The sequence below is a fragment of the Dendropsophus ebraccatus genome, chromosome 3 (genome assembly GCF_027789765.1).
Source record: "Dendropsophus ebraccatus isolate aDenEbr1 chromosome 3, aDenEbr1.pat, whole genome shotgun sequence".
Taxonomy (NCBI): Eukaryota; Metazoa; Chordata; class Amphibia; order Anura; family Hylidae; genus Dendropsophus; species Dendropsophus ebraccatus.
The window spans coordinates 195,223,851-195,249,863 of NC_091456.1; the positions used below are offsets into that span (position 1 = coordinate 195,223,851).

Below are 26,013 nucleotides of genomic sequence, written 5' to 3' on the forward strand. Positions count from 1 at the left end.
GCTCTATTATTCTGGTCTGTAGAAGACCAGATACATGGATTGCCGAGCCGGCATCAAAGTCATTCCGACGCTAGTATACCGGATCTCTCCCGGGATAAGGCTGCAAAGGACTTTTAGATGTTTGACAGCTGCATTTAACTGTCCTTATTAGCGGGTGCGGCGATCGGCCGTGGTCCTGAGCTGCAGAAAGCAGACAGGATCGCGGCAGTTCAGAGTGGGGTTGTGGCGCGGCCCCTCTCTGAACCTCCCCACCTGCTGCAGGACGTACCGGTACATACTGCCAAGGGAAGGGGTTAAAGTATATACAACATTCCCATAATATAAAGACTTAATTGAACCTTGCCTATAAAAACCTGGCCTACCCTAAGCATTGTGAGTAAAAAAAAAAAAAAACGCATTCGTTTTGATCAGTTTTTGTTTTTTTTTATAATGGAAGTCAATGGAAAAACGGATCAAAGAACAGATGCACGCAAATGCATCAGTTTTTTGCAATCCATTTTTTGCAAAAATACGGATCTGTTAAACGGATGCTGAAAACGCAGTGTGAACCTAGCCTAAGAAGGGGAGGGGACATTTATTTGCCATAACCACCACTCTGCTGAAGGTTGTTCATATGACCTAATATCCAGTCTATAAGCTAGAAGCAATCATGCAGAGTACAGAATATGTGGACAGGACCCTTGTAAAGGGGGTTCTAATAGGCTGGGATACTTCATACCTGCCTTCCTGGTAGAATGCTGAGTAGGCTGTATTATCCGCTTAGACTTAAAGGATTTGCAGATTCTCTGATGTTTGCAGGTTTTAACCCTTTCTTAAAACAGTTCTGAAGAAATGGATTGTAACATCTTCTTTCCCCTCAGGTAGGTTCTGTGGGCAGCTGCGGCTCTGGACTGCAGAAGACTGGTCACCACTTTGACAGCATATTAATTTCCAGCTTGTTGACTGCAGTCAAGCTTTGGACCAACCTGCCCTCGAGTTATTAACTGAGGGTATATAGAAGCCTCCAGATTATTCCTCAGAAATAGCATCAGGAGAGAACGCCATGCTTTTAGATAATAAGAGGTTATCATGAAACCAGAGACTTGCTACTTGAAAGATTTTCAAGTGGCCAATCTTTACTACTCTGAGGGCCCTATTACACCAACAGATTATCTGACAGCTTTTTTTAAGCCAAAACCAGGAATGGATTTGACAAAATGAGAAATCTCAGTCTTTCCTTTTTGACCTGTTCCCTGTTTATAGTCCATTCCTGGCTTTGGCTCCAAAAAATCTATTGGTGTAATAGGGCCCTGAGTCAGTAGCTGAGGAGACTGTGGTAGTTCCCAGAAGATTATCTTGGGCAGGGGGCTCGCCATTGTGACCCATGCCCTCTTGGGTCAAAAGGGGCAAATGAGGCTGATCAAGGTCCAAGCTTGTCTCAGGTTCTGTGAGACTCTGGGTATTATAGGAGAGGAAAAAACGTGTCCCAGTTTGAACCTTCCATGGGAAGAATAGGCCGTCGGTATTAAGGAAAAGAGATCGCTCCCCATTTTTCTGGCTTTTTATTACTTTTCTCTCTACATATCCATACCGGAGACTGTTCGGAGGATTCTCTACATATCCATACCGGAGGACGGAGGATTCGGAGGGTGTAGCGATCCTGACTGAACTGACTACGAGCTAATACTGGGCGTTGTACTGTAGTGAGTGGTGGAGGTTCGCCACTCACCAAGTGTAAGTCTCTTAGTTTTGGTTTTGAAATGTATCCAGAATTTGCCGCTTCCAAAGTATATTTTTTTTCTGTTTAATCATTTACTTCCACCTTACGAGACAAATCTTTCATGACTCTGTCTCACATTGTGTGTGTTTGCTGAGCACAGGCTGATGATGCAGACAGGAGGCAGGGCGTGATGTCACAGGAGGCGGGGCTGGATAACCCAATCCCCGAGTGATTCACCATCTCTGACCAGCCAGAAGCAGGTGCAGCACTAATTTTACTGATTGTGTGGGTGGGGGACTGTAATGATCACAAGAGGGAAAGCATTGCATTCTGGGAAATGCTAAACCAGGAAGGACAGAAACACAATACAGAGCAACCCCCCCCAAACAAATGGTTTTTGGTAGTTTCAAAACTTGGATAGACAGGTAAGTAATGCGTTAAGCTTCTGCAGAAATTTCATTTTTTTAACCTCTACCTGGAGTTCCCCTTTAATAGTACCAACAAAACAAAAAGGAAATGCCTAGCATATGTACTCACTGGCACATCAAACAAATAAAGAAGAAAATATGTAACTTTATTTCACATAAATAAAAATAACAAACATCTAAAAAAACCACACAAAATACATCAGGGGGACCTCATTACATATGACACTCATGACACTCCGACAAGCAAAAATGGGAAGGACCATATCTAACCAATGAATCTGGTATGATAACTGTGCCCCACTACTTTAAACCATGAAGATGAGGTAGAAAAACTACCAAAAGATGTGCAAAACAAGCAAGGGCAGGTATAACCAAAAAATAACCAAAATGTCACCAAATTGTCACATGTAAGTATTGTTCGACTTTTATTGTTACACACGTAGAATAAGTGCATAGAGCACGATAACCAGTGACCACAACCAATGTCCCTACCTAGAACCGGAAATAAAGATAGTACAGTGGCCGTGTTAATCCGGAAGAAAGACTATATTAGTCCCCCCCCCCCGCTACTGATGTCTTAAAGCATATATGCATGCAACCTTACCTAATGCCGCATCACCTAAATAGGGAGCTAGCATCCGTGTAGAAGGAGGTGTTAAGGGTATGCGCACACCGCCGAAAACAGACGGAAAACTGACGCCCGCGGCCCAGACCCAACCCCACGCAGGGTGGACCCCCCATCCGTCTAAAGAATAGTGACCGGTCAGTGTGGATACTCGTATATCTGTGCCTATAGGATGAGACTGGAGGGGCGGGGAATCTAGATTTTAGTTTTTGGCCATATTGTCCATTATAGAGAGAGATATACAGACTGTTATCAGAAAGCGCGTCCCGGCTGTAGCGCCATTTACCAAAAAAGAAAATAACTGAAAATGGGTGTGGCTTCTAAAAAGGGGTGTGGCTTATAAAGGGCATTGTATAATAGTTGCTCAATAATCATAATCGAGGTTACCTGTTCAATTAAATGTGATTCTGATTTACATGATGATCACCCAACCCCCCTAACCACAGGAGAGAGAACTGATCTTTGATCAGTTATTGAAGATATAAGACTGCCTATAGGGAACCAAGTGAAAGTTAACAAGTCTTATTACACATATACTTTACTATGTACACATACAGCTCAGCTACATGTACATTACACATATACAGCTCAGCTACATGTACATTACACACATATACAGCTCAGCTACATGTACATTACATATATACAGCTCAGCTACATGTACATTACACATATACAGCTCAGCTACATGTACATTACACATATATACAGCTCAGCTACATGTACATTACACACATATACAGCTCAGCTACATGTACATTACACACATACAGCTCAGATACATGTACATTACACATATACAGCTCAGCTACATGTACATTACACATATATATATATATATATATACAGCTCAGCTACATGTACATTACACACATATACAGCTCAGCTACATGTACATTACACATATACAGCTCAGCTACATGTACATTACACATATACAGCTCAGCTACATGTACATTACATATATACAGCTCAGCTACATGTACATTACACACATACAGCTCAGCTACATGTACATTACACACATACAGCTCAGCTACATGTACATTACACACACACAGCTCAGCTACATGTACATTACACACATATACAGCTCAGCTACATGTACATTACACACATATACAGCTCAGCTACATGTACATTACACACATATACAGCTCAGCTACATGTACATTACACATATACAGCTCAGCTACATGTACATTACACATATACAGCTCAGCTACATGTACATTACACACATATACAGCTCAGCTACATGTACATTACACACATACAGCTCAGCTACATGTACATTACACACACACAGCTCAGCTACATGTACATTACACACATATACAGCTCAGCTACATGTACATTACACACATATACAGCTCAGCTACATGTACATTACACACACATATACAGCTCAGCTACATGTACATTACACATATACAGCTCAGCTACATGTACATTACACACATATACAGCTCAGCTACATGTACATTACACATATATACAGCTCAGCTACATGTACATTACACATATACAGCTCAGCTACATGTACATTACACATATACAGCTCAGCTACATGTACATTACACACATATACAGCTCAGCTACATGTACATTACACACATATACAGCTCAGCTACATGTACATTACACATATACAGCTCAGCTACATGTACATTACACATATACAGCTCAGCTACATGTACATTACACACATATACAGCTCAGCTACATGTACATTACATATATACAGCTCAGCTACATGTACATTACACACATATACAGCTCAGCTACATGTACATTACACACATACAGCTCAGCTACATGTACATTACACATATATACAGCTCAGCTACATGTACATTACACACATACAGCTCAGCTACATGTACATTACACACATACAGCTCAGCTACATGTACATTACACACATATACAGCTCAGCTACATGTACATTACACACATACAGCTCTGCTACATGTACATTACACATATACAGCTCAGCTACATGTACATTACACATAGGGCTCTGCTGCAGGCATATATAACACACACATACACAGCTCTGCTCCACACACATCACACACACAGCTCTGCTGCATACACATCACTTCAGCTCATCCAGCACAGCAGAGTCCTGCATACACTGAGCAGCAGCCCCTGATCATGTGACTCATCCTCCTCCATGTGACTGATCACATGACTGTGACATGGCAGGTCCTGGAAGCACAGGGGAAGCGCATGGTTGCGACTAGAATGGAGTTGCTAGAAGGAGGTCTTAGTGCCCTCCATGTGGCTTACCTCCTGCTGATTGTATACACTGCACAAAAAGCCCGGGAAACCAGCTGCCTCATAGAAAACCTAGCAGAGGAAGATAGCTCCTCCCACACTTAAGACTGGTCACATTGGCATGACGTCATCAAAGGTCCTTTACACCTCATTCTAACAACTCTATTCTAGCATTTTCCATAAGCACACGGCTCCTGTACAGCTCTGCAGGTGAAGGGATATATAGAGAGGTAAGTACATATAGGATTAGTAACAATGTTGTTCGGTGTGATATTACTGGCAGCCTAGTGGGGAGGGGAGTTATTAATTGACCTTGCAGGAGAAACATTTGGCTTCTACCAAGGTGTTAGACTTCACTCCCAAATCTTTAGCTAGGGCTCCTCTCCTGTAAGCACTGTGTGACACAGGATAGTACTCACACCTCTGACCCTCCCCCACACTCCTGAGACCACTGTGTGACACAGGATAGTACTCACACCTCTGACCCTCCCCCACACTCCTGAGACCACTGTGTGACACAAGATAGTACTTACACCTCTGACCCTCCCCCACACTCCTGAGACCACTGTGTGACACAGGATAGTACTTACACCTCTGACCCTCCCCCACGCTCCTGAGCCCACTGGGACTAAAGAGGGAACAAAGAGAGTTCAAAGTGGACATATAACAAAGGAATCTGTCATAATTGATAGTTGGAGCTACCAGACTCAGTACTTATGGTTGGAGAAAGGCAGCTCCATACATATGTCATAAGGGAATCAGCGAATCACATGGTGAGAAAATATCACATGACCAAAATGTGTCAGAACATGTACATCAATCAGTCAGAGGCCCAGATCTGTGTGGAGAAACACGGCCGGTCAGATGGATCCAGATCTCTATAAAGAAACATGGCCGGTCAGATGGATCCAGATCTCTGTGGAGAAACACGGCCGGTCAGATGGATCCAGATCTGTGTGGCACATTGCTGATGGGGTCAGGATTTGGCACAAACACCATGAATCGAGGAGTCCTTCCTGTCAGGTGTGAGCAGCCCACCCTGGTAGACAACATGTAATGGTGGGGGAATGTGTTCTTGGCGCACTATAAGGCCACAGTAACATGTTCAGTAATTTAGGACTCTATATGATTTCTGCAATCTTTGTCCGCAATCCGCAAAATATTCATCCTTAATGCAACCAAAATCCATTTTTTTGGAATCAGAAAAAATAAAAGGAAGTAATAGTTAAATAAGTGGAAATGGTTTAATGTGTTTACTTACCATATATATATTGCTTTTTTGCTTTTTTTTAATCACATTTTTAAATTAACAACAACATCGTACAAGATCTCTCGTGAAGAAAAGGAGCACCGCACAGTCTGTAGCAATACTACACATTATCAAGTACAAACAGCTGGCCTCCTCAGGACTGCAGGGTAGGAGTGCAGACTACAACGAGTCCATTTGAGAACTATTCAAGAAAACAAACATACGCTCAAACACACTCGCATCCCCTCCCCTCCTCCAGAAAAGAAATTGGCTTCTGATTCTGTCTGCCCGCTCCGTGGAGAGGGTGGATACAGCCTGAGTACCGTCTAGAAAACTGGGATACAACCTATGGCTATGGCTGTATTCCAGTTTTCCAGGCGGTCCTCAGGCTGTATCCACCCTCTCCACGGAGCGGGCAGAAAGCGGGAATCAGAAGCCGAGAGTTCAGGTTCATATGAACCCGAACCTCAGCCGATTCGTTCATCCCTAGTAGTGACATCTAGCATAAGCCAGTGTATCCATATTTTTTTTAATTTCTGAGGACACTTACGAATTTCATAAAGGATTTGATACAATGGAACATACTTGACAAGATAAGCAGTAGTAGGAACTACTTGTTTCCTCCTTTATAATGCAAAGCAAACCCACTGACGGGGTACATATGAAAGGGAAGTCAATGTGGTCCGAAAGAAACTGTAGGACCGATCTCCAAAAAGGTTGTATTCTGGAGCATTCCTACACCGCGTGCACGAAGGTCCCAACCTCTGCCTGACCAGAAACAAACATCAGAGTCAGTTACCCCCACTTTACGCAGTCACTCCGGAGTATAGTACGTCCTCTGCAGGAACCTAAACTGGATTAGGCGGTCTCTGGCACTGACAACAGAGAGTGAAGGAAGATCAACTACCCAGTGGGTAAAGGCTTTTTTAAAGGGAGAGCGCTCTTTCATCTTCAACCAGTAACTCTGGGTTAAGAGTATAGCTAAGTATGCGGTGCTAAGCTAAGAGTTTTTCAGCTAATGAGAATTCCAGGGGAACCCTAAGGCCGCCAAACTGAGCTTTAACAGCCTGTCGCAGTTGTAGACAATGAAAAAAAAAAAGCTGAACGAGGGACTCAACTCACACATTAGATTAAAGTGGAACTCCTGATCAGACGTAAAAAGATGGGTGAGATACCGAACAACATATTTTCCCCATAGAACCGCCCCTGGGAAATCAAGGAGATTAGGCAAATAGGGATTAACCCAAAGAGGCGTCCTGGGGGAAGGTGAAGAGGCGGGTAGCACGGACCAGGCCTAAAGGATAGTCTGCACGGTGGCAGCAACTCAGAAGAGAAACCAATTCTATATAGGGTGTTATCCAATGCTTCATAAGATCCCACCAGGACACCAGCCAGTGCTGCTGCTGGATTGCGGAGATCCTAATCAATCCACCAATTAGTATACACTATTTGTGAGGCCACAAATAATGATACATGTGTGGGGCACCCAAACGAACCCAGTTTAGTCAGGGTGTATCACAGAATTCCGTATTCAACTGCGTTGCTAACACCTTGGCCAGTATTTTGGCATCAAAGTTCAGGAGAGAAATAGGCCGGTAAGAGGCACGGAAAGAGGATATTTGTCCGGCTTGAGTAAAAGGACTATTATTGCTTCCCTGAGAGAATCAGGAAAATGACCGACCTCCTGTGACTCCTTGTAAAGAGTCAGTAGATGGGGACAAAGGGAATCGGCACCAGCCTTGTACCAATCAGCGACAATCCCGGCCAGGCGTTTTACCCAAAGGCATGGCTTTAAAGGGAATCTGTCAGTTCCTGGGCCCTACCTGAGGTGCTGACAGTGTGCTGTAGTTGGCAGTCCCCCAGTGAGCATGGTGCCTTTTTTGTATTTTTCTGTGTAGCGGATTATGTACAATCTTATGTCTCCTACTGTACTGAAGATTCACAGAGCAGCTGTTGGTGCCACACTCTGGCCTGCATCCTCCTTCCTCTTCATGAATAATCAATGCTGCCCGGCCTCCTGCTCGCTCAGCTGTCAGATTGCAGATCAGTCCTCTGTAGGCAGTTTATGTCTAAAAGAAACACTCAGGTATAATTGAATCTCTTCTCCCTAATGTGTTGGAGCTGTGGTCTAGGGGTAACTCACCTGTCTAGAAACCTGCCAGCAGTTCATTCTCTGGTTCAAATCCCCTGATGGAAATTAAATAGAGGTCTTTTTTCTTCTTCTCATTATTGTATAATTTTTAAGGCTATGTTCATACACAGTATTTGTGTTTGGGGGATGACTGTGTGATCATTGTGTGTGTCAGGTTCCTATAAGGTGTCAGGACGTGGCGGTCTATTTCTCCATGGAGGAGTGGGAGTATGTAGAAGGACACAAGGATCAGTACAAGGATGTGATGCTGGAGGATCAGCAGCCCCTCCCATCAGCAGGTAATAGACAGGACTATATACACACCTCCTCTCTGTATTATCTGGATGGAAAGAATGAATTCAGTCTCTGTATGTGTTCCCTCCAGTCAGATCCAGTAAGAGAACAGCACCAGAGAGATGTCCCCGTCCTCTTCTCCCACAGGATCAGGTAGATGGAGATGTTCCCTATGATCTGTACATCCCACCTGACTTCTCCTCCTGTCTGATGACTTTTCCAATATTTCTCTCACATCTTATGAATCAGGGGGAAGATGGGAACAGTATTAAAGCTCCAGAGACAGATGACAGCAGTGATGAGCAGTATAAGGAGGACATTACTACAGGGAAGGATCTGAACTCTATTAATGTTACAGACATAATAGTAAAAGAAGAGACAGATGTAAGCAGTGATGAGCAGTATAAGGAGGACTTCGCTAAAGGGAAGGATCTGAAGTACAATAATCCTACAAACAAGATAATAAAAGAAGAAGAGGAAGAAGAGACAGATGTCAGCAGTGATGAGCAGTATAAGGAGGACATCAATTCAGGGAAGGATCTGAACTATATTGATGTTATACACGTAATAGTAAAAGAAGAGCCAGATGATAGCAGTGATGAGCAGTATAAGGAGGACATCACTACAGGTAACTGCCCAGGTGAGTAGTGACCAGTAAATGCAGAAAACACTCACACATTCTCCTCAGTCTCCGGCTGTAACTATTCTGTGTGTAATATTATAAGTTCTGTATTTGTTCAGTCTGTTCTCTTTATATTTCTCCATTCAGTGACCCCATTATAGGAGATAACAGGATAGATGACATATACAGTATAGAATATAATAGAAAGAGCTGGTGCCGTCATGGTCGGCCTATGGGGTGCGGGATCTATGGGATTTAGTTAGTTATTAGTTTCCCTTCTCTGCACATTACTTAGAGGCGCAACCTGAATGACAATATATACAATGTACAGATCAGCAGTGACTGTTATGTAGAAGCAGGAGATCCCGCAGTATACAGGACGTCTGTCATCCGATCACCACTCCTATTTGGTATAGTCACCTCCATACCGACCTGAATGATAACATTTTCTTATTATTTATCCCACATGGTGACTGCTGTAAATAGTAAAACATGCAAAACAACACTGCAGAGACACCATCACAGGTCCCGTGGTCAGTGAACTAGTCAGACCTTCCTCTGGGAAGGAAAAAACAAGCCAAGGAATGTCTCTAATCAAGGAAACCACCCAAGCAAGGTATCATCCACAGACAGCTGTTTCGGGGTATTTGCCCCTCATCAGTGTGGAGTAGGAATCTGAGGTCAACCAGCGTCCTTTTGCATGCACTTACTAGTCATTGCTCCCACTAGCCAGATTTCTACTCCACACTGATGAGGGGCAAATACCCTGAAACAGCTGTCTGTGGATGATACCTTGCTTGGGTGGTTTCCTTGATTGGAGACATTAATTGGCTTGGTTTTTCCTTCCCTGAGGAAGGTCTGGCTAGTTCACTGACGTGGGAACTTTGATGGTGTCTCTGCAGTGTTCTTTTGCATGTTTTACTTTTATCTCCCTGAGGTCAACCATCGTCCTTTTGTAAATAGTAAAACAACAAACCTGTCAGGATTGTTGTACTTTAATTTACCTCCAAACAATAAAGAAGAGAAAGCCATATAAAATTCCTACGTGTCCCACAATGGGACCATAAAAAGTACAACTTGTCCCACAAAAAACAAGCCCTCATATAGATATGTCAGTACAGAAATAAACCCCCGGGATCAGCTGTGTAGTGATTAGAATATTGTCATCAGTGCTGGTGACATATAGCTATGGATGAGGGAGGGCCGGATGACATCAGTGCTGGTGATATATAGCTGTGGATGAGGGAGGGCCGGATGACATCAGTGCTGGTGATATATAGCTGTGGATGAGGGAGGGCCGGATGACATCAGATGGGAGGGAGGTCAGGTTGCTGGGAAGGTTCCATGATGTCATATCCTGCTCTCATTCTCAGCCTATAGTTGCTCTTCAGGATGTTGTGCATCAGACTTACTATACAGAATACAAGGTTATCAAGTATAATAACACTAAGATGTGATTCTTCTTGGCAGCTGAGTGTCCCCGGAGATCAGAGGGACATCAGATATCTCCAGATATTACAGCAGATGGGCAGATCACACAAGATACATATGAAGAACCTTCTATTCCCCCAGATCTACCCCCAGCCCCTCACAGCAAAGATCTGGCATCTCATCCTGTTATACGAGTCCCATCTACTGATCCATCACAGACTGTTATACAGAATAAAAGGCAGAGAAAGGATAATGAACATAAAAGCGCTCAAACAGAAAAGACATTTTCATGTTCAGAATGTGGCAAGTGTTTTCCTTTCAAATCATATCTTGTCACACATCAACGTTTACACACAGGAGAGAAGCCATTTCCATGCTCAGAATGTGGGAAATGTTTTATTAGAAAAGAAACTCTTAATGAACATCTGAAAATTCACACAGGGGAGAAGCCATTTTCATGTTCAGAATGTGGGAAATGTTTTACCAAAAAATCAACTCTTGTTACACATCAAAAAAGTCATAGAGGAGAGAAACAATTTACATGCCCTAACTGTATGAAATGTTTTATTCACAAAAAAAGTCTTGTTAAACATCTACGAATTCACACAGGGGAGAAGCCATTTTCATGTTCAGAATGTGGTAAATGTTTTAATTCTAAATCAAACCTTGTTGAACATCTAAGAATTCACACAGGTGAGAAGCCACATTCATGTCTAGAATGTGGGAAGTGTTTTACCCAAAAATCATCTCTTCTTGTACATCAAAAAACTCATAAAGGAGAGAAACAATTTGCGTGCCCTAACTGTATGAAATGCTTTATGCACAAAAAAAGTCTTGATCAACATCTACGCACTCACACAGGGGAGGAGCTATTTTCATGCTCAGAATGTGGGAAATGTTTTACTCATAAATCAACTCTTGTTGAACATCAAAAAACTCACACAGGGGAGAAGCCATTTTCATGTTCAGAATGTGGGAAATGTTTTTTTAAGAAATCACACATTGTTGAACACCTGAGAACTCACACAGGGGAGAAGCCATTTTCATGCTCTGAATGTGGGAAATGTTTTTCTCGGAAATCAAATTTTGTCAAACATCAAAACACTCACACAGAAGAGAAGCCAATATGTAGTTTGTAATTCCTAACAAATATCTGTTATCTAAAATGTTATCTATACTTTGCAATAACAGGCGTAGTTTTTGTATAAAATAAACCAGAAAAAAAAATTATATGCACTGTGAAATTGAAAATCAAACTCAATATGTCTTATTTGGGGTGGTTTTGTGTTTACGCCATGCGACCTATGGTAAAACTGACGTGATATCTATGTTCCTCATGTGGATCTGATTACAACGATATGTAATTTGTGTAACTTCTATTTTGTCTGACGGTTTTTAAAAACTTAAACCTTTTTAATAAACTAAGTCTTTAAAGTGTCACTGTCGTTTAAATTTATTTATTTATTATTTTTTGCAGAAATCAATAATACAGGTGATTTTAAGTAACTTTGTAATTGGGTTTATTAGCCGAAAAATGCATTTTTATTAGAGATGAGCGAACCTGGAGCATGCTCGAGTCCATCCAAACCCGAACGTTCGGTATTTGATTAGCTGGGGCTGCTGAACTTGTATAAAGCTCTAAGGTTGTCTGGAAAACATGGATACAGCCAATGACTATATCCATGATTCCCACATAGTCTTAGGGCTTTATCCAACTCCAGCAGCCACCGCTAATCAAATGGCGAAAGTTCGGGTTCGGATCGACTCGAGCATGCTCCAGGTTCGCTCATCTCTAATTTTTATCATGAAAAAGCAGTTTGAAGCTCTCCCCCCTGTCTTCATGGTTTTCTTATGGAGAGGGGAGGGGTGGAGGGAGATGAGGCACCAAAATAGGACATCAAAGGGTTAATTTACAGCAACAAGATCGGGCTATTTCCTCTGACAGTCAGAACTGACCTCTGAATACCGGCTTTTACACAGTTCCTGTTGTGTAATCCTTTGTCCTCTGGTGACTAATCCACCCCCCCCCCTCCCCTCTCCATAGATTACACAGGGCCTGACTGATGTAAAAGAGTTGAGATTTCCTGATATTTTGCAGTGAATGAGAGAGGAGGGGGGGGGGAAAAAGTCTTTTTGAATGCAGATAATAGCATATTTGCCTAATAAACCCAATTACAAACTTTCTTAAAATCGCCTGGACTATTTTATTTTTATAATCGGCAAGGAGGTATATTAAACTTTTATTGGGAGGGGGGTTTATAAGGGGTTTTTAATACTTTTAAAAACATTTTTATTACACTTTTTTCCACTGTAAATCATGCAATCAATAAATTGCATGTACTGATCTATGCTGTGCCATAGCATAGCATAGATCAGTGTTATCTGCAATCTGCATAGAGCCTGCCTGAGAGCAGATTCTATACATAGATGGCCGATCCAACAGGAAGGAGGCTTACCCCCGCCCATCGGTACATGCGATCGGGACCCCCGCAGCATGGTCACAGAACGTCACTGAGTACCTTAAATGCTGCTATCGCTATAGATTGTGGCGTTTAAGGGGTTAATGAGATGCAGCTGTGGGATTGCACACATCAGTAAGCCCCGGGGTATGGGTATAGCGCTTTTAGGTGTAATTTTTCGCGCCATGATCTGTACTTTCTATCGGTACCTTACTTGCATATATGTGACTTTTTGATCACTTTTTATCACAATTTTTCTCGATTTGATGTGACTAAATATGCAAAATTTTGCACTTTGGAATTTTTTTTTCCGCTTACGCCATTTACCGTGCGAGGTCAGGAATGTGATAATTTAATAGTTCAGGTGATTGCGAACGTGGCGATAGAAAATGTTTGTTTATTTTTATAAAATGGGAAAAGGGGGGGTGATTAAAACACTCCCCCCCCCCCCCCCAATACTTACAGTAATAAAAAGCCCCCCTGGGGAACCCCTATATACATAGCACTCATCCCCCTGGGGGACCCCTATATACATAGCACTGATCCCCCTGGGGGCTCCTATATACACAGCACTGATCCCCCTGGGGGACCCCTATATACACAGCGCTGATCCCCCTGGGGGATTCCTATATACACAGCGCTGATCCCCCTGGGGGATTCCTATATACACAGCGCTGATCCCCCTGGGGGATTCCTATATACACAGCACTGATCCCCCTGGGGGTCTCCTATATACACAGCACTGAACCCCCTGGGGGACTTCTATATACACAGCACTGATATCCCATTGAGATCAATGCTGTGTATATAATCAGATCCATCAGATCAGTGCTCTATTATTCTGGTCTGCAGCAGACCAGATACATGGATTGCCGAGCTGGGATCAGAGTCATTCCGCCGCTAAGCCCCGGCCTGGGGAGAGAGATCCGTCCACTAGACACCATGGATAAGGCTGCAAAGGACTTTTAGATGTTTAACAGCTACATTTAACTGTCCTTATCAGTGGGTGCGGCGATCGGCCGCAGTCTCGAGCTGCAGAAAGCTGCCAGGGATGCGGCGGTTCAGAGCGGGGTTGCGGCGCAGCCCCTCTCTGAACCTCTCCACCCGCTGCAGAACGTACCAGTACGTCCTGCGAAGGGAAGGGGTTAAAGTATATACAACATTACCATAATATAATAAAGGATTGTACAGCCTGCTCACTATCTCAGGTTCTCTCTTAGCCTAAAGACCTAATTAGCAGCCCTGATCCTGTATGTATATGAGCGCTGATCCTGTATGTATATGAGCCCTGATCCTGTATGTATATGAGCCCTGATCCTGTATGTATATGAGCGCTTATCCTGTATGTATATGAGCCCTGATCCTGTATGTATATGAGCCCTGATCCTGTATGTATATGAGCCCTGATCCTGTATGTATATGAGCCCTGATCCTGTATGTAAATGAGCGCTGATCCTGTATGTATATGAGCGCTGATCCTGTATGTAAATAAAAGCTGATCCTGTATGTAAATGAGCGCTGATCCTGTATGTATATGAGCCCTGATCCTGTATGTATATGAGCGCTGATCCTGTATGTATATGAGCGCTGATCCTGTATGTATATGAGCCCTGATCCTGTATGTATATGAGCCCTGATCCTGTATGTAAATGAGCCCTGATCCTGTATGTAAATGAGCCCTGATCCTGTATGTAAATGAGCCCTGATCCTGTATGTATATGAGCCCTGATCCTGTATGTATATGAGCCCTGATCCTGTATGTATATGAGCCCTGATCCTGTATGTATATGAGCGCTGATCCTGTATGTATATGAGCGCTGATCCTGTATGTATATGAGCGCTGATCCTGTATGTATATGAGCCCTGATCCTGTATGTATATGAGCGCTGATCCTGTATGTATATGAGCCCTGATCCTGTATGTATATGAGCGCTGATCCTGTATGTATATGAGCCCTGATCCTGTATGTATATGAGCGCTTATCCTGTATGTATATGAGCGCTGATCCTGTATGTATATGAGCCCTGATCCTGTATGTATATGAGCGCTGATCCTGTATGTATATGAGCGCTGATCCTGTATGTATATGAGCCCTGATCCTGTATGTATATGAGCGCTGATCCTGTATGTATATGAGCGCTGATCTCTGTACCCGTTTACAGACTTTTCACATGGTGCGATCAGTCGATCTGTCACTGGATGGTTTGTGCAGCTGTTCCCTGGTATCAGCCACCGGCCGCACATTTATTACATGGGGAGATGTGCAGCCAACTTACAATGGCCTCAAGATACAATATTTTCAACATACAATGGTCATTCCTGGACCATCATAACTGGAGACCAGACTCGACATACAATGTTACAGACAGTCAGGATCTGCGGCACATATGAATAACTATATGATCAACCAATGAAAGTGGGCATTTTATTGGTAAATCCCCAGTATTAGTAAAATGCCTGCACTGGTTGGCTGTCTAGTCTAGTGATTCTCCGAAACAGGGGTGTAGGTAGTGTCTCCTGGGCCCTGGTGCGAGAGCTCAACTTGGGCCTTCCCCCTCTTTCACGACCAAGTGATGCTACTGGTAGGTGTAGGTATGTATGTGTGTATGTATGTATGTATATATATATATATATATATATATATATATATATATACCGCAAGACATATTATCAATAACACCAGCATATAGGAAGAGAAAATATTGCCAATAATACCAGTATACAAGGGGGAAATATTACCGCCACCACCACATTGTTACTGACCAAATCCAGTATACTAAGACCAATAAAACACAGTACCGGATAACAAGCAACATATAATACCACCACATACTGACTAATACCACCGCTGCTACTCACTAATAACACAACATACTAACACTACTGCTGCTACTGACTAACACCACCACATACTGACTAACACCACCGCTGCTACTGAATACGATCCACTGTACAAAGATCACTATCACCTCATCCAGTCATATAGAGGTGGACGCAGCTCCACACAGGTTGTATACACCATATACATTACAGTGCAGTTATATCAGGTAACTCACAGGAGACGTCTTCTCAGAGTTCCCTTTTCATTTTCATCTTCTCCATCCGTCCTGGGCCGTTATGAGAACTTCTCCGAGCCACGAATCCACAGAATCTGCCAGAGAAACATAATAGGCTCCTCACTCTGGCACCATCCTCATCTCTCTACTAACTGCACATCTGTATTGGCCCCTTTACACCCTCATTTAGTGGGCAGCCCTGACACTATGTGACCCCCTTATAGTATATATACATGGCCCCCACTGCATGTTGCCCCCCCTTATAGATGGCCCCCTCTCCCCCCACCCCTTATAGATGGCCCCCTCTCCCCTTATAGATGGCCCCCTCTCCTCACCCCTTATAGATGGCCCCCCCTCTCCCCACCCCTTATAGATGGCCCCCACCTTAAAGATATCCCCCACTGCATGTTGCCCACCCCTTATAGATGGCCCACTCTCTTCCTGCATTATAGATGTCCCCCTCTTCTCCCCCCCTTATAGATGGCCCCCTCTCTCCCCCCATTATAGATGGCCCCCTCTTCCCCCATCCCTTAGAGATGGCCACCTCTTCCCCCATCCCTTACAGATGGCCCCCTCTTCTCACCCCCTCTTATAGATGGCCCCCTCTTCTCACCCCCCCCTTATAGATGGCCCCCTTTCTCCTCCCATCCCTTATAGATTGCCCCCTCTTCTCCCCCCTTATAGATGCCCCCCTCTCCCCCAATTATAGATGGCCACCTCTTCTCCCCCCCCTTATAGATGCCCCCCTCTCCCCCAATTATAGATGGCACCCTCTTCTCCCCCCATTATAGATGCCCCCCTCTCCCCCCATTATAGATGGCCCCCTCTCTCCCCCCATTATAGATGGCCCCCTCTTCTCCCCCCTTATAGATTCCACGCTCTCCCCCCATTATAGATGGCCCCCTCTTCTTCCCCCCCTCCCATCCCATCCCTTATAGATGCTCCCCTCTCCCATCCCTTATAGACGTCCCCCTCTTTCCTCTATGCTAAACAGAATTACAAAAAAAACACACACACAAACTCACCTAACAACCCGCTCCCCCCGGCGATCCTCTTCTTCTTCAAGCTCGTCCGGGCCCCCGGCTGATGCGCGGCTGCCGAGGGTGTCCCATCCTATCCCCGGCAGCGCCCCGCATCAGTGAACTCCCTGTGCCACCTGGGGCCCTGACTTCCGGCACAGGAAGCGCACGTCCGAGATGCTTCCTGTGCCGGAAGTCCCAGCCCCGGCGTACAGGGAGTTCACTCATGCGCGTCACTGCCGGGGATAGGAAGGGACACCTCCGGCAGCCGCGCATTAGTCGGGGGCCCGGACGAGCACGCTCTTGTGACTGCAAGCAAAACAATGCTTGCGGTCACAACAGTGATCCATGGGGGGGGGGGGGGGGGCAGTGCAGTGGCAAGGGGGGGCCCTCGCGGGCCTGGTAGCTACACCACTACTCCGAAGCCTCCTGGTGTCACAGCTACGGAAGGTGATCAAGCTCAGGTGATCAGCTACGGAGTCTGATCAGATTTGCCTATTACAGGCATATTGCATTGCTGGTCAGCACTGCAATGTAATATGCCTGTAATCAGGCAATTGTACAGTAAAGTCCCTATGGTAGGACAATAAAAAAAGTGTAAAATTTTTTTTTTTTATAATAAATTAAAAATCACAAATATAATCCCCATAGCCCCCAATACAATAATAAATGTTGGAAAAATAAAAATGAAAAAGCACATATTTAGTATCGCCGCTTGCATAATGACGCTGGCAATAAAATTATTACATGGTTAAACCTGTGTGGTGACCACAGGAAACTTAAAATGAGAAAAATGCTAATTTTATCTTTTGTTTCATGAGAAAAAATTGTATTTTTCACAAAATAATTTTTGCATATCGGCCAAAATTTACCACTGACCTGAAGTACAATATGTCACAAAAAACACCAATCTCAGAATCAGAATGAAAAGTTATAGCATCACATAGCTACAACTGCATAAAGTGAGACAGGTTGGATTTAAAAAAAATGGGCTCTGGTCCTGAAGGCCAAAATCAGTCCAGTCCTGAAGGGGTTAATATTGTTTGTTGAGGGACCACTGTATATAGATGAGACATGTGCAGCCAATTATATAGGGTAATTTTTTACTTACCATAAATTATCTTTCCTGTAGCCCTAAGCAGCAGCACAAATGGGGAAGATTTTATCTCTCGACAGATGGTAACAAGCAATTAAAGACTTAATTGAACTCCGCATATAAAACCCAACCTACCCTAGGCTCCTTGTGTAATTCGAACGACAATACATAAGAAAAAAATTGGGAGGGTAGTCGTGCTGCTGCTTAGGACTACAGGAAAGATCATTTATGGTAAGTAAAAAAAAAAATGTACCTTACGTCCTAAGCAGCAGCACGAATGGGGATGCCCTCTTGGGTCAACAGGGGCAAATAAGGCCCAAGGCCCAAGCTTGTCTCAGGTTCTGTGAGACTCTGGGCATTATAGGAGAGGAAAAAACGTATCCCAGTTTGAACCTTGTTATTTCCAGTGCAGACATAAGACCCGAGGGTATCAGATGAAGCGACAGCAATTGGGAAGTTCCGAGAACCCCGACTTGTGTCAACTTCTGTAATCTCTCTGGAGGAAGAGAGAGTCACAGACTAGGGATCTATTCTCTTCTCCAGGAATTGTTCCGTCCCAGAAACAATCATGATCTTGGATTTTCTCAGTCAAAGTACAATAGACATCACCTTAGTGACTGAAGATGGAGCCGAGATGATTCCAAACAGAAGGGCTGTAAACTGAAGAGGATGCCACGTGCCTCGTACCAAGGTCTTGAGGTAAAGGAATATGCAGCTTTGCCTGCAGACAGGTACATGCGGGTATACATGGTCAGATAACGTCCTTCTTCTAGGAGTATATATCCACCATACAGCAGCTTCCTCAGATACAGCTGTCTTGTCCGTGAGCCTTCTGTGAAATTCAATATGGCGGCCTTTCCTATCATATAACACTGTTACATACTTTTCTCATTATTAAATTTTTTTTTTAGAAAAGTCCCAAGTTCTTGTCCCTATCCCCAGGCCCTCTGGGACGTCTGGTCCTTCTTGTGCAGGATCCCTTTCCTGTACCTTCCGTAGTGGAATTCCTACAGAATGTGGAACAAAAGTAGAAGTTCCTTTTCTTCTTATTAGACTGGGGCAGAAAATGGACCTGATCATAGGAAAAAGGACTTTCATGAGATGAGATGTTTCATGTTCGATACAGATGCAAAAATGTTTTCTATTGGAGTGAACATCTGCCCCCTCAACAAAGGACCCTGTCTCCAAACTGTGGGGATCGGGCAGCCAACTATACTGCTGAACTGTGGTAATAGACAATTTCTTTTCATTTATTTATTTATTTTTATTGAAAATCACTAAGAAAAAAAACTTTGATCAATGTTTTTGTTCATCTGAAGGAGCCATGAACTCGTCCTCCGTCCAGTTCAGCCTGTAGATGATCATTGAGATTGAAAATCTTGAAGGGGTTCTCCAGCGCTACACAAAAATGGCCACTTTCTTCCAGAGACAGCACCGCTCTTGTCTCCAGTTTGGGTGGGGTTTTGTAACTCATTTTCATTGAAGAGAATGGAGCTTAAAGCGGCACTATCAGCGGGTTTGGGCCAGTGATCCTGCTGGTATGAGACAGTCGCTCTTTACCTCATGATTCCAGGGCTGTCATTTATATTCCGGTGCGGTCCGGTATAATGTAGTTCTTCGCTAATTACTCATATGCTAATTCGCAGTTCCGGAGCATTTGGGGCATTTCCCATGCTCCCGGAGCACCCGCTCTGCCCGCCTAGCCTGCCTCCTCCCAGCCCGCCCACTATATATACATATATGCATAGCTAGGCCGCTTGTTATGGCGCATGTGCAGGAAGAATGATTGAAAAATCACCGCCCGAGACCTTTGTTTTGGGAAAAATAAGCCCCTCTGGCTGCGGCTTACCCCTCCCCTTCCCATAGAGACCATCTATAAAAATAAAATAAATAATACCAATGTATGACTGCCTTTAGGGAAGAGTTAACAAGTCTGGCAAATAACACATCTACAGTTCTACTATATACACATACAGCTCAGCTACATGTACATTACACATATATACAGTTCAGCTACATGTACATTACACATATACAGCTCAGCTACATGTACATTACACATATACAGCTCAGCTACATGTACATTACACACATATACAGCTCAGCTACATGTACATTACACATATATACAGCTCAGCTACATGTACATTACACATATACAGCTCAGCTACATGTACATTACACACATATACAGCTCAGCTACATGTACATTACACATATACAGCTCAGCTACATGTACATTACACACATATACAGCTCAGCTACATGTACATTACACACACATACAGCTCAGCTACATGTACATTACACACATATACAGCTCAGCTACATGTACATTACACACATACAGCTCAGCTACATGTACATTACACACATATACAGCTCAGCTACATGTACATTACACACATATACAGCTCAGCTACATGTACATTACACATATATACAGCTCAGCTACATGTACATTACACATATACAGCTCAGCTACATGTACATTACACATATACAGCTCAGCTACATGTACATTACACACATACAGCTCAGCTACATGTACATTACACACATACAGCTCAGCTACATGTACATTACACACATACAGCTCAGCTACATGTACATTACACACATATACAGCTCAGCTACATGTACATTACACATATACAGCTCAGCTACATGTACATTACACATATACAGCTCAGCTACATGTACATTACACACACATACAACTCAGCTACATGTACATTACACACATATACAGCTCAGCTACATGTACATTACACACACATACAGCTCAGCTACATGTACATTACACATATACAGCTCAGCTACATGTACATTACACACATATACAGCTCAGCTACATGTACATTACACATATACAGCTCAGCTACATGTACATTACACACATATACAGCTCAGCTACATGTACATTACACATATACAGCTCAGCTACATGTACATTACACATATACAGCTCAGCTACATGTACATTACACACATATACAGCTCAGCTACATGGACATTACACACATATACAGCTCAGCTACATGTACATTACACATATACAGCTCAGCTACATGTACATTACACATATACAGCTCAGCTACATGTACATTACACACATACAGCTCAGCTACATGTACATTACACATATACAGCTCAGCTACATGTACATTACACATATACAGCTCAGCTACATGTACATTACACACATATACAGCTCAGCTACATGTACATTACACATATACAGCTCAGCTACATGTACATTACACATACAGCTCAGCTACATGTACATTACACACATATATACAGCTCAGCTACATGTACATTACACACATATACAGCTCAGCTACATGTACATTACACACATACAGCTCAGCTACATGTACATTACACACATACAGCTCAGCTACATGTACATTACACACATACAGCTCAGCTACATGTACATTACACATATATACAGCTCAGCTACATGTACATTACACATATACAGCTCAGCTACATGTACATTACACACATACAGCTCAGCTACATGTACATTACACATATACAGCTCAGCTACATGTACATAACAGATATACAGCTCAGCTACATGTACATTACACATATACAGCTCAGCTACATGTACATTACACACATATACAGCTCAGCTACATGTACATTACACACATATACAGCTCAGCTACATGTACATTACACATATATACAGCTCAGCTACATGTACATTACACACATATACAGCTCAGCTACATGTACATTACACATATACAGCTCAGCTACATGTACATTACACACATACAGCTCAGCTACATGTACATTACACATATACAGCTCAGCTACATGTACATTACACACATATACAGCTCAGCTACATGTACATTACACATATACAGCTCAGCTACATGTACATTACACACATATACAGCTCAGCTACATGTACATTACACATATACAGCTCAGCTACATGTACATTACACATACAGCTCAGCTACATGTACATTACACACATATATACAGCTCAGCTACATGTACATTACACACATATACAGCTCAGCTACATGTACATTACACACATACAGCTCAGCTACATGTACATTACACACATACAGCTCAGCTACATGTACATTACACACATACAGCTCAGCTACATGTACATTACACATATATACAGCTCAGCTACATGTACATTACACATATACAGCTCAGCTACATGTACATTACACACATACAGCTCAGCTACATGTACATTACACATATACAGCTCAGCTACATGTACATAACAGATATACAGCTCAGCTACATGTACATTACACATATACAGCTCAGCTACATGTACATTACACACATATACAGCTCAGCTACATGTACATTACACACATATACAGCTCAGCTACATGTACATTACACATATACAGCTCAGCTACATGTACATTACACATATATACAGCTCAGCTACATGTACATTACACACATATACAGCTCAGCTACATGTACAATACACACATATACAGTTCAGGTCCCCCTTCCCCCCCCCTTATAGATGGTCCCCCTTCTCCCCCCCCCCCTTATAGATGGTCCCCCTCTCCCCCCCCTTATAGATGGTCCCCCTTCCCCCTCTTATAGATGGTCCCCCTTCTCCCCCCCTTATAGATTGTCCCCCTTCTCCCCCCCCTTATAGATGGTCCCCCTTCCCCTCCCCTTATAGATGGTCCCCCTTCTCCCCCCCCCTTATAGATGGTCCCCCTTCTCCCCCCCCCCTTATAGATGGTCCCCCTCTCCCCTCTCCCTTATAGATGGTCCCCCTTCTCCCCCCCTTATAGATGGTCCCCCTTCTCTCCCCCCCTTATAGATGGTCCCTCTCCCCCCCCCCCCTTATAGATGGTCCCCCTTCTCCCCCCCTTATAGATGGTCCCCCTTCCCCCCTTTATAGATGGTCCCCCTTCTCCCCCCCCTTATAGATGGTCCCCCTTCTCCCCCCCCTTATAGATGGTCCCCCTCTCCCCCCCCCTATAGATGGTCCCCCTTCTCCCCCCCCTTATAGATGGTCCCCCTCCCCCCCCCCCCCTATAGATGGTCCCCCTTCTCCCCCTCCCTTATAGATGGTCCTCCTTCCCCCCTTTATAGATGGTCCCCCTTCTCCCCCCCTTATAGATTGTCCCCCTTCTCCCCCCCCTTATAGATGGTCCTCCCTTATAGATGGTCCCCCTTCTCCCCCCCTTATAGATTGTCCCCCTTCTCCCCCCCCTTATAGGTGGTCCCCCTCCCCCCTTATAGATGGTCCCCCTTCTCCCCCCCTTATAGATTGCCCCCCCCCCCACAACACAACACAAATAAAAAACAAAAAACACAACTCACCTGCCCCCGTCGAGCCTCTCTCCTTCTGCAGCCTCCGGCTGATGTGCGGCTGCCGGGGGTGTCCCATCCTATCCCCGGCAGCGCGTGCATCAGAGAGCTCCCCATGTGCCGGAAGTCACAGCCACAGGCGCACAGGGAGCTCTCTGATGCACGCGCTGCCGGGGATAGGACAGGAGACCCCCAGCAGCCGCGCATCAGACGTGGCTCTGCAGTGGCGGATTATAATGTGGGCGGCATGGCGCCGCCCAAACCGCCCATATTATAATCCACCACTGGGGGAGGTATCTGGCTGCATGGGGACATATCCTGCTCTGTGGGACATATCCCACCTGCTTCTCTGGCACCCGGTTTACTGACGGCCTGCTCAGCCAATCAGTGCACTGTCCCACTGTAATCACTGATTGGATGAGTGGGCTGTCAGTGAGCCGGGAGCCAGAGAAGCAGGTGGAAGTACAGGCAGGTAAGCAGGATCTGTTAAGGGCCGACAGCTAATTTGGTACATTGGGAGAGGTACATTGGGAGAGGTACATTGGGAGAGGTACATTGGGAGAGGTCAGGGCCGTCTTAACAGCATTATGGGCCCCTGGGCAGAGGTGTGAATTGCCCCCCCCCCCCCAACCGCCGCCATCAAATCCCCCACATCTTTGCATATGGTCCCCCCCCATATAGTGCCCCCAATAGTAGCCAGTACCCCCCATAGTAGCCAGTACCCCCATAGTAGCCAGTACCCCCATAGTAGCCAGTGCCCCCCATAGTAGCCAGTACCCCCCATAGTAGCCAGTGCCCCCCATAGTAGCCAGTACCCCTATAGTAGCCAGTGCCCCCTATAGTAGCCAGTGCCCCCTATAGTAGCCAGTACCCCTATAGTAGCCAGTGCCCCCCATAGTAGCCAGTGCCCCCATAGTAGCCAGTGCCCCCATAGTAGTCAGTGCCCCCCCATAGTAGCCAGTGCCCCCATAGTAGCCAGTGCCCCCCATAGTAGCCAGTGCCCCCCATAATAGCCAGTGCCCCCATAGTAGCCAGTGCCCCCCATAATAGCCAGTGCCCCCCCATAGTAGCCAGTGCCCCCCCATAGTAGCCAGTGCCCCCCACAGTAGCCAGTGCCCCCCCCCATAGTAGCCAGTGCCCCCATAGTAGCCAGTGCCCCCATAGTAGCCAGTGCCCCCCCATAGTAGCCAGTGCCCCCATAGTAGCCAGTGCCCCCCATAATAGCCAGTGCCCCCATAGTAGCCAGTGCCCCCCATAATAGCCAGTGCCCCCATAGTAGCCAGTGCCCCCCCCCATAGTAGCCAGTGCCCCCCCCCATAGTAGCCATTCCCCCCCCCATAGTAGCCAGTGCCCCCCATAATAGCCAGTGCCCCCATAGTAGCCAGTGCCCCCCCCCATAGTAGCCAGTGCCCCCATAGTAGCCAGTGCCCCCATAGTAGCCAGTGCCCCCCCCCCCCATAGTAGCCAGTGCCCCCCATAGTAGCCAGTGCCCCCATAGTAGCCAGTGACCCCCAAAACAACAAATCAGTTACTCACCCGTCTCCCGGCAGCGCGCACTCCCGTCATCCTCTGGGCACAGGCAGCGGGGTACGGAGAGACTGCCTGTGCCGGAAGTGTTCGGCTGCACGACACATCCAGGACACAGGCAGCGTCTCTGTACCCCGCTGCCTGTGCCGGAGGATGACGGGAGTGCGCGCTGCCGGGAGAGGAGCTGCTGGGGCCGCCGGACAGGTGAGTTCCTGGACTGCCCGCCCCTTCTATCGCCGCTTGGCTGAGCCTATCAGAAGCCCAGGAAAGTGCTGCTCATTGCACTTTCCTGGGCTTCTGATCGGCTCAGCTGAGCGGCGATAGAAGGGGCGGGCTCGGCGGGCGCAGGGGATCGCTCAGGGCCGCTCACTATGCATATGCATAGTGAGCGGCAATACAGGGGGCGGGCGGGACGGCTTCCTTGCGGTGCTCAGCACTGCTTGGAAGCCGTCTTCGCTTTATAAGACGCACTTAGTTTTATAAGTGCGTCTTATAAAGCAAAAAAATACAGGTCCCAGAGGGCAGGGGCCCCCTAGGACGCAAGGGCCCCCGGGCAGCCGCCTACCCTGCCCAATGGGTAAGACGGCCCTGGGAGAGGTACATTGGGAGAGGTACATTGGGAGAGGTACATTGGGAGAGGTACATTGGGAGAGGTACATTGGGAGAGGTACATTGGGAGAAGTACATTGGGAGATGTACATTGGGAGAAGTACATTGGGAGAAGTACATTGGGAGAGGTACATTGGGAGAGGTA

The 26,013-nt window shown here is 45.1% G+C and overlaps 3 protein-coding genes across 3 annotated transcripts in view; 2 read left to right on the forward strand and 1 right to left on the reverse strand.

The window, feature by feature from the left end:
- LOC138786760 (zinc finger protein 84-like) overlaps positions 1-26,013 on the reverse strand; it is a 790,489-nt gene that overhangs the window by 118,709 nt on the left and 645,767 nt on the right. The window lies entirely within an intron of this gene.
- The window catches only part of LOC138786801 (oocyte zinc finger protein XlCOF22-like), a 348,549-nt gene that overhangs the window by 50,760 nt on the left and 271,776 nt on the right, over positions 1-26,013 (forward strand). The window lies entirely within an intron of this gene.
- The window catches only part of LOC138787617 (zinc finger protein 850-like), a 105,453-nt gene continuing 88,254 nt past the window's right edge, over positions 8,815-26,013 (forward strand). The window contains exon 1 of the mRNA XM_069964959.1: positions 8,815-9,349. Coding sequence (XP_069821060.1) covers positions 8,920-9,349 — 430 coding nt within the window. The 5' untranslated portion in view covers positions 8,815-8,919. The remainder of the gene's footprint in view (positions 9,350-26,013) is intronic.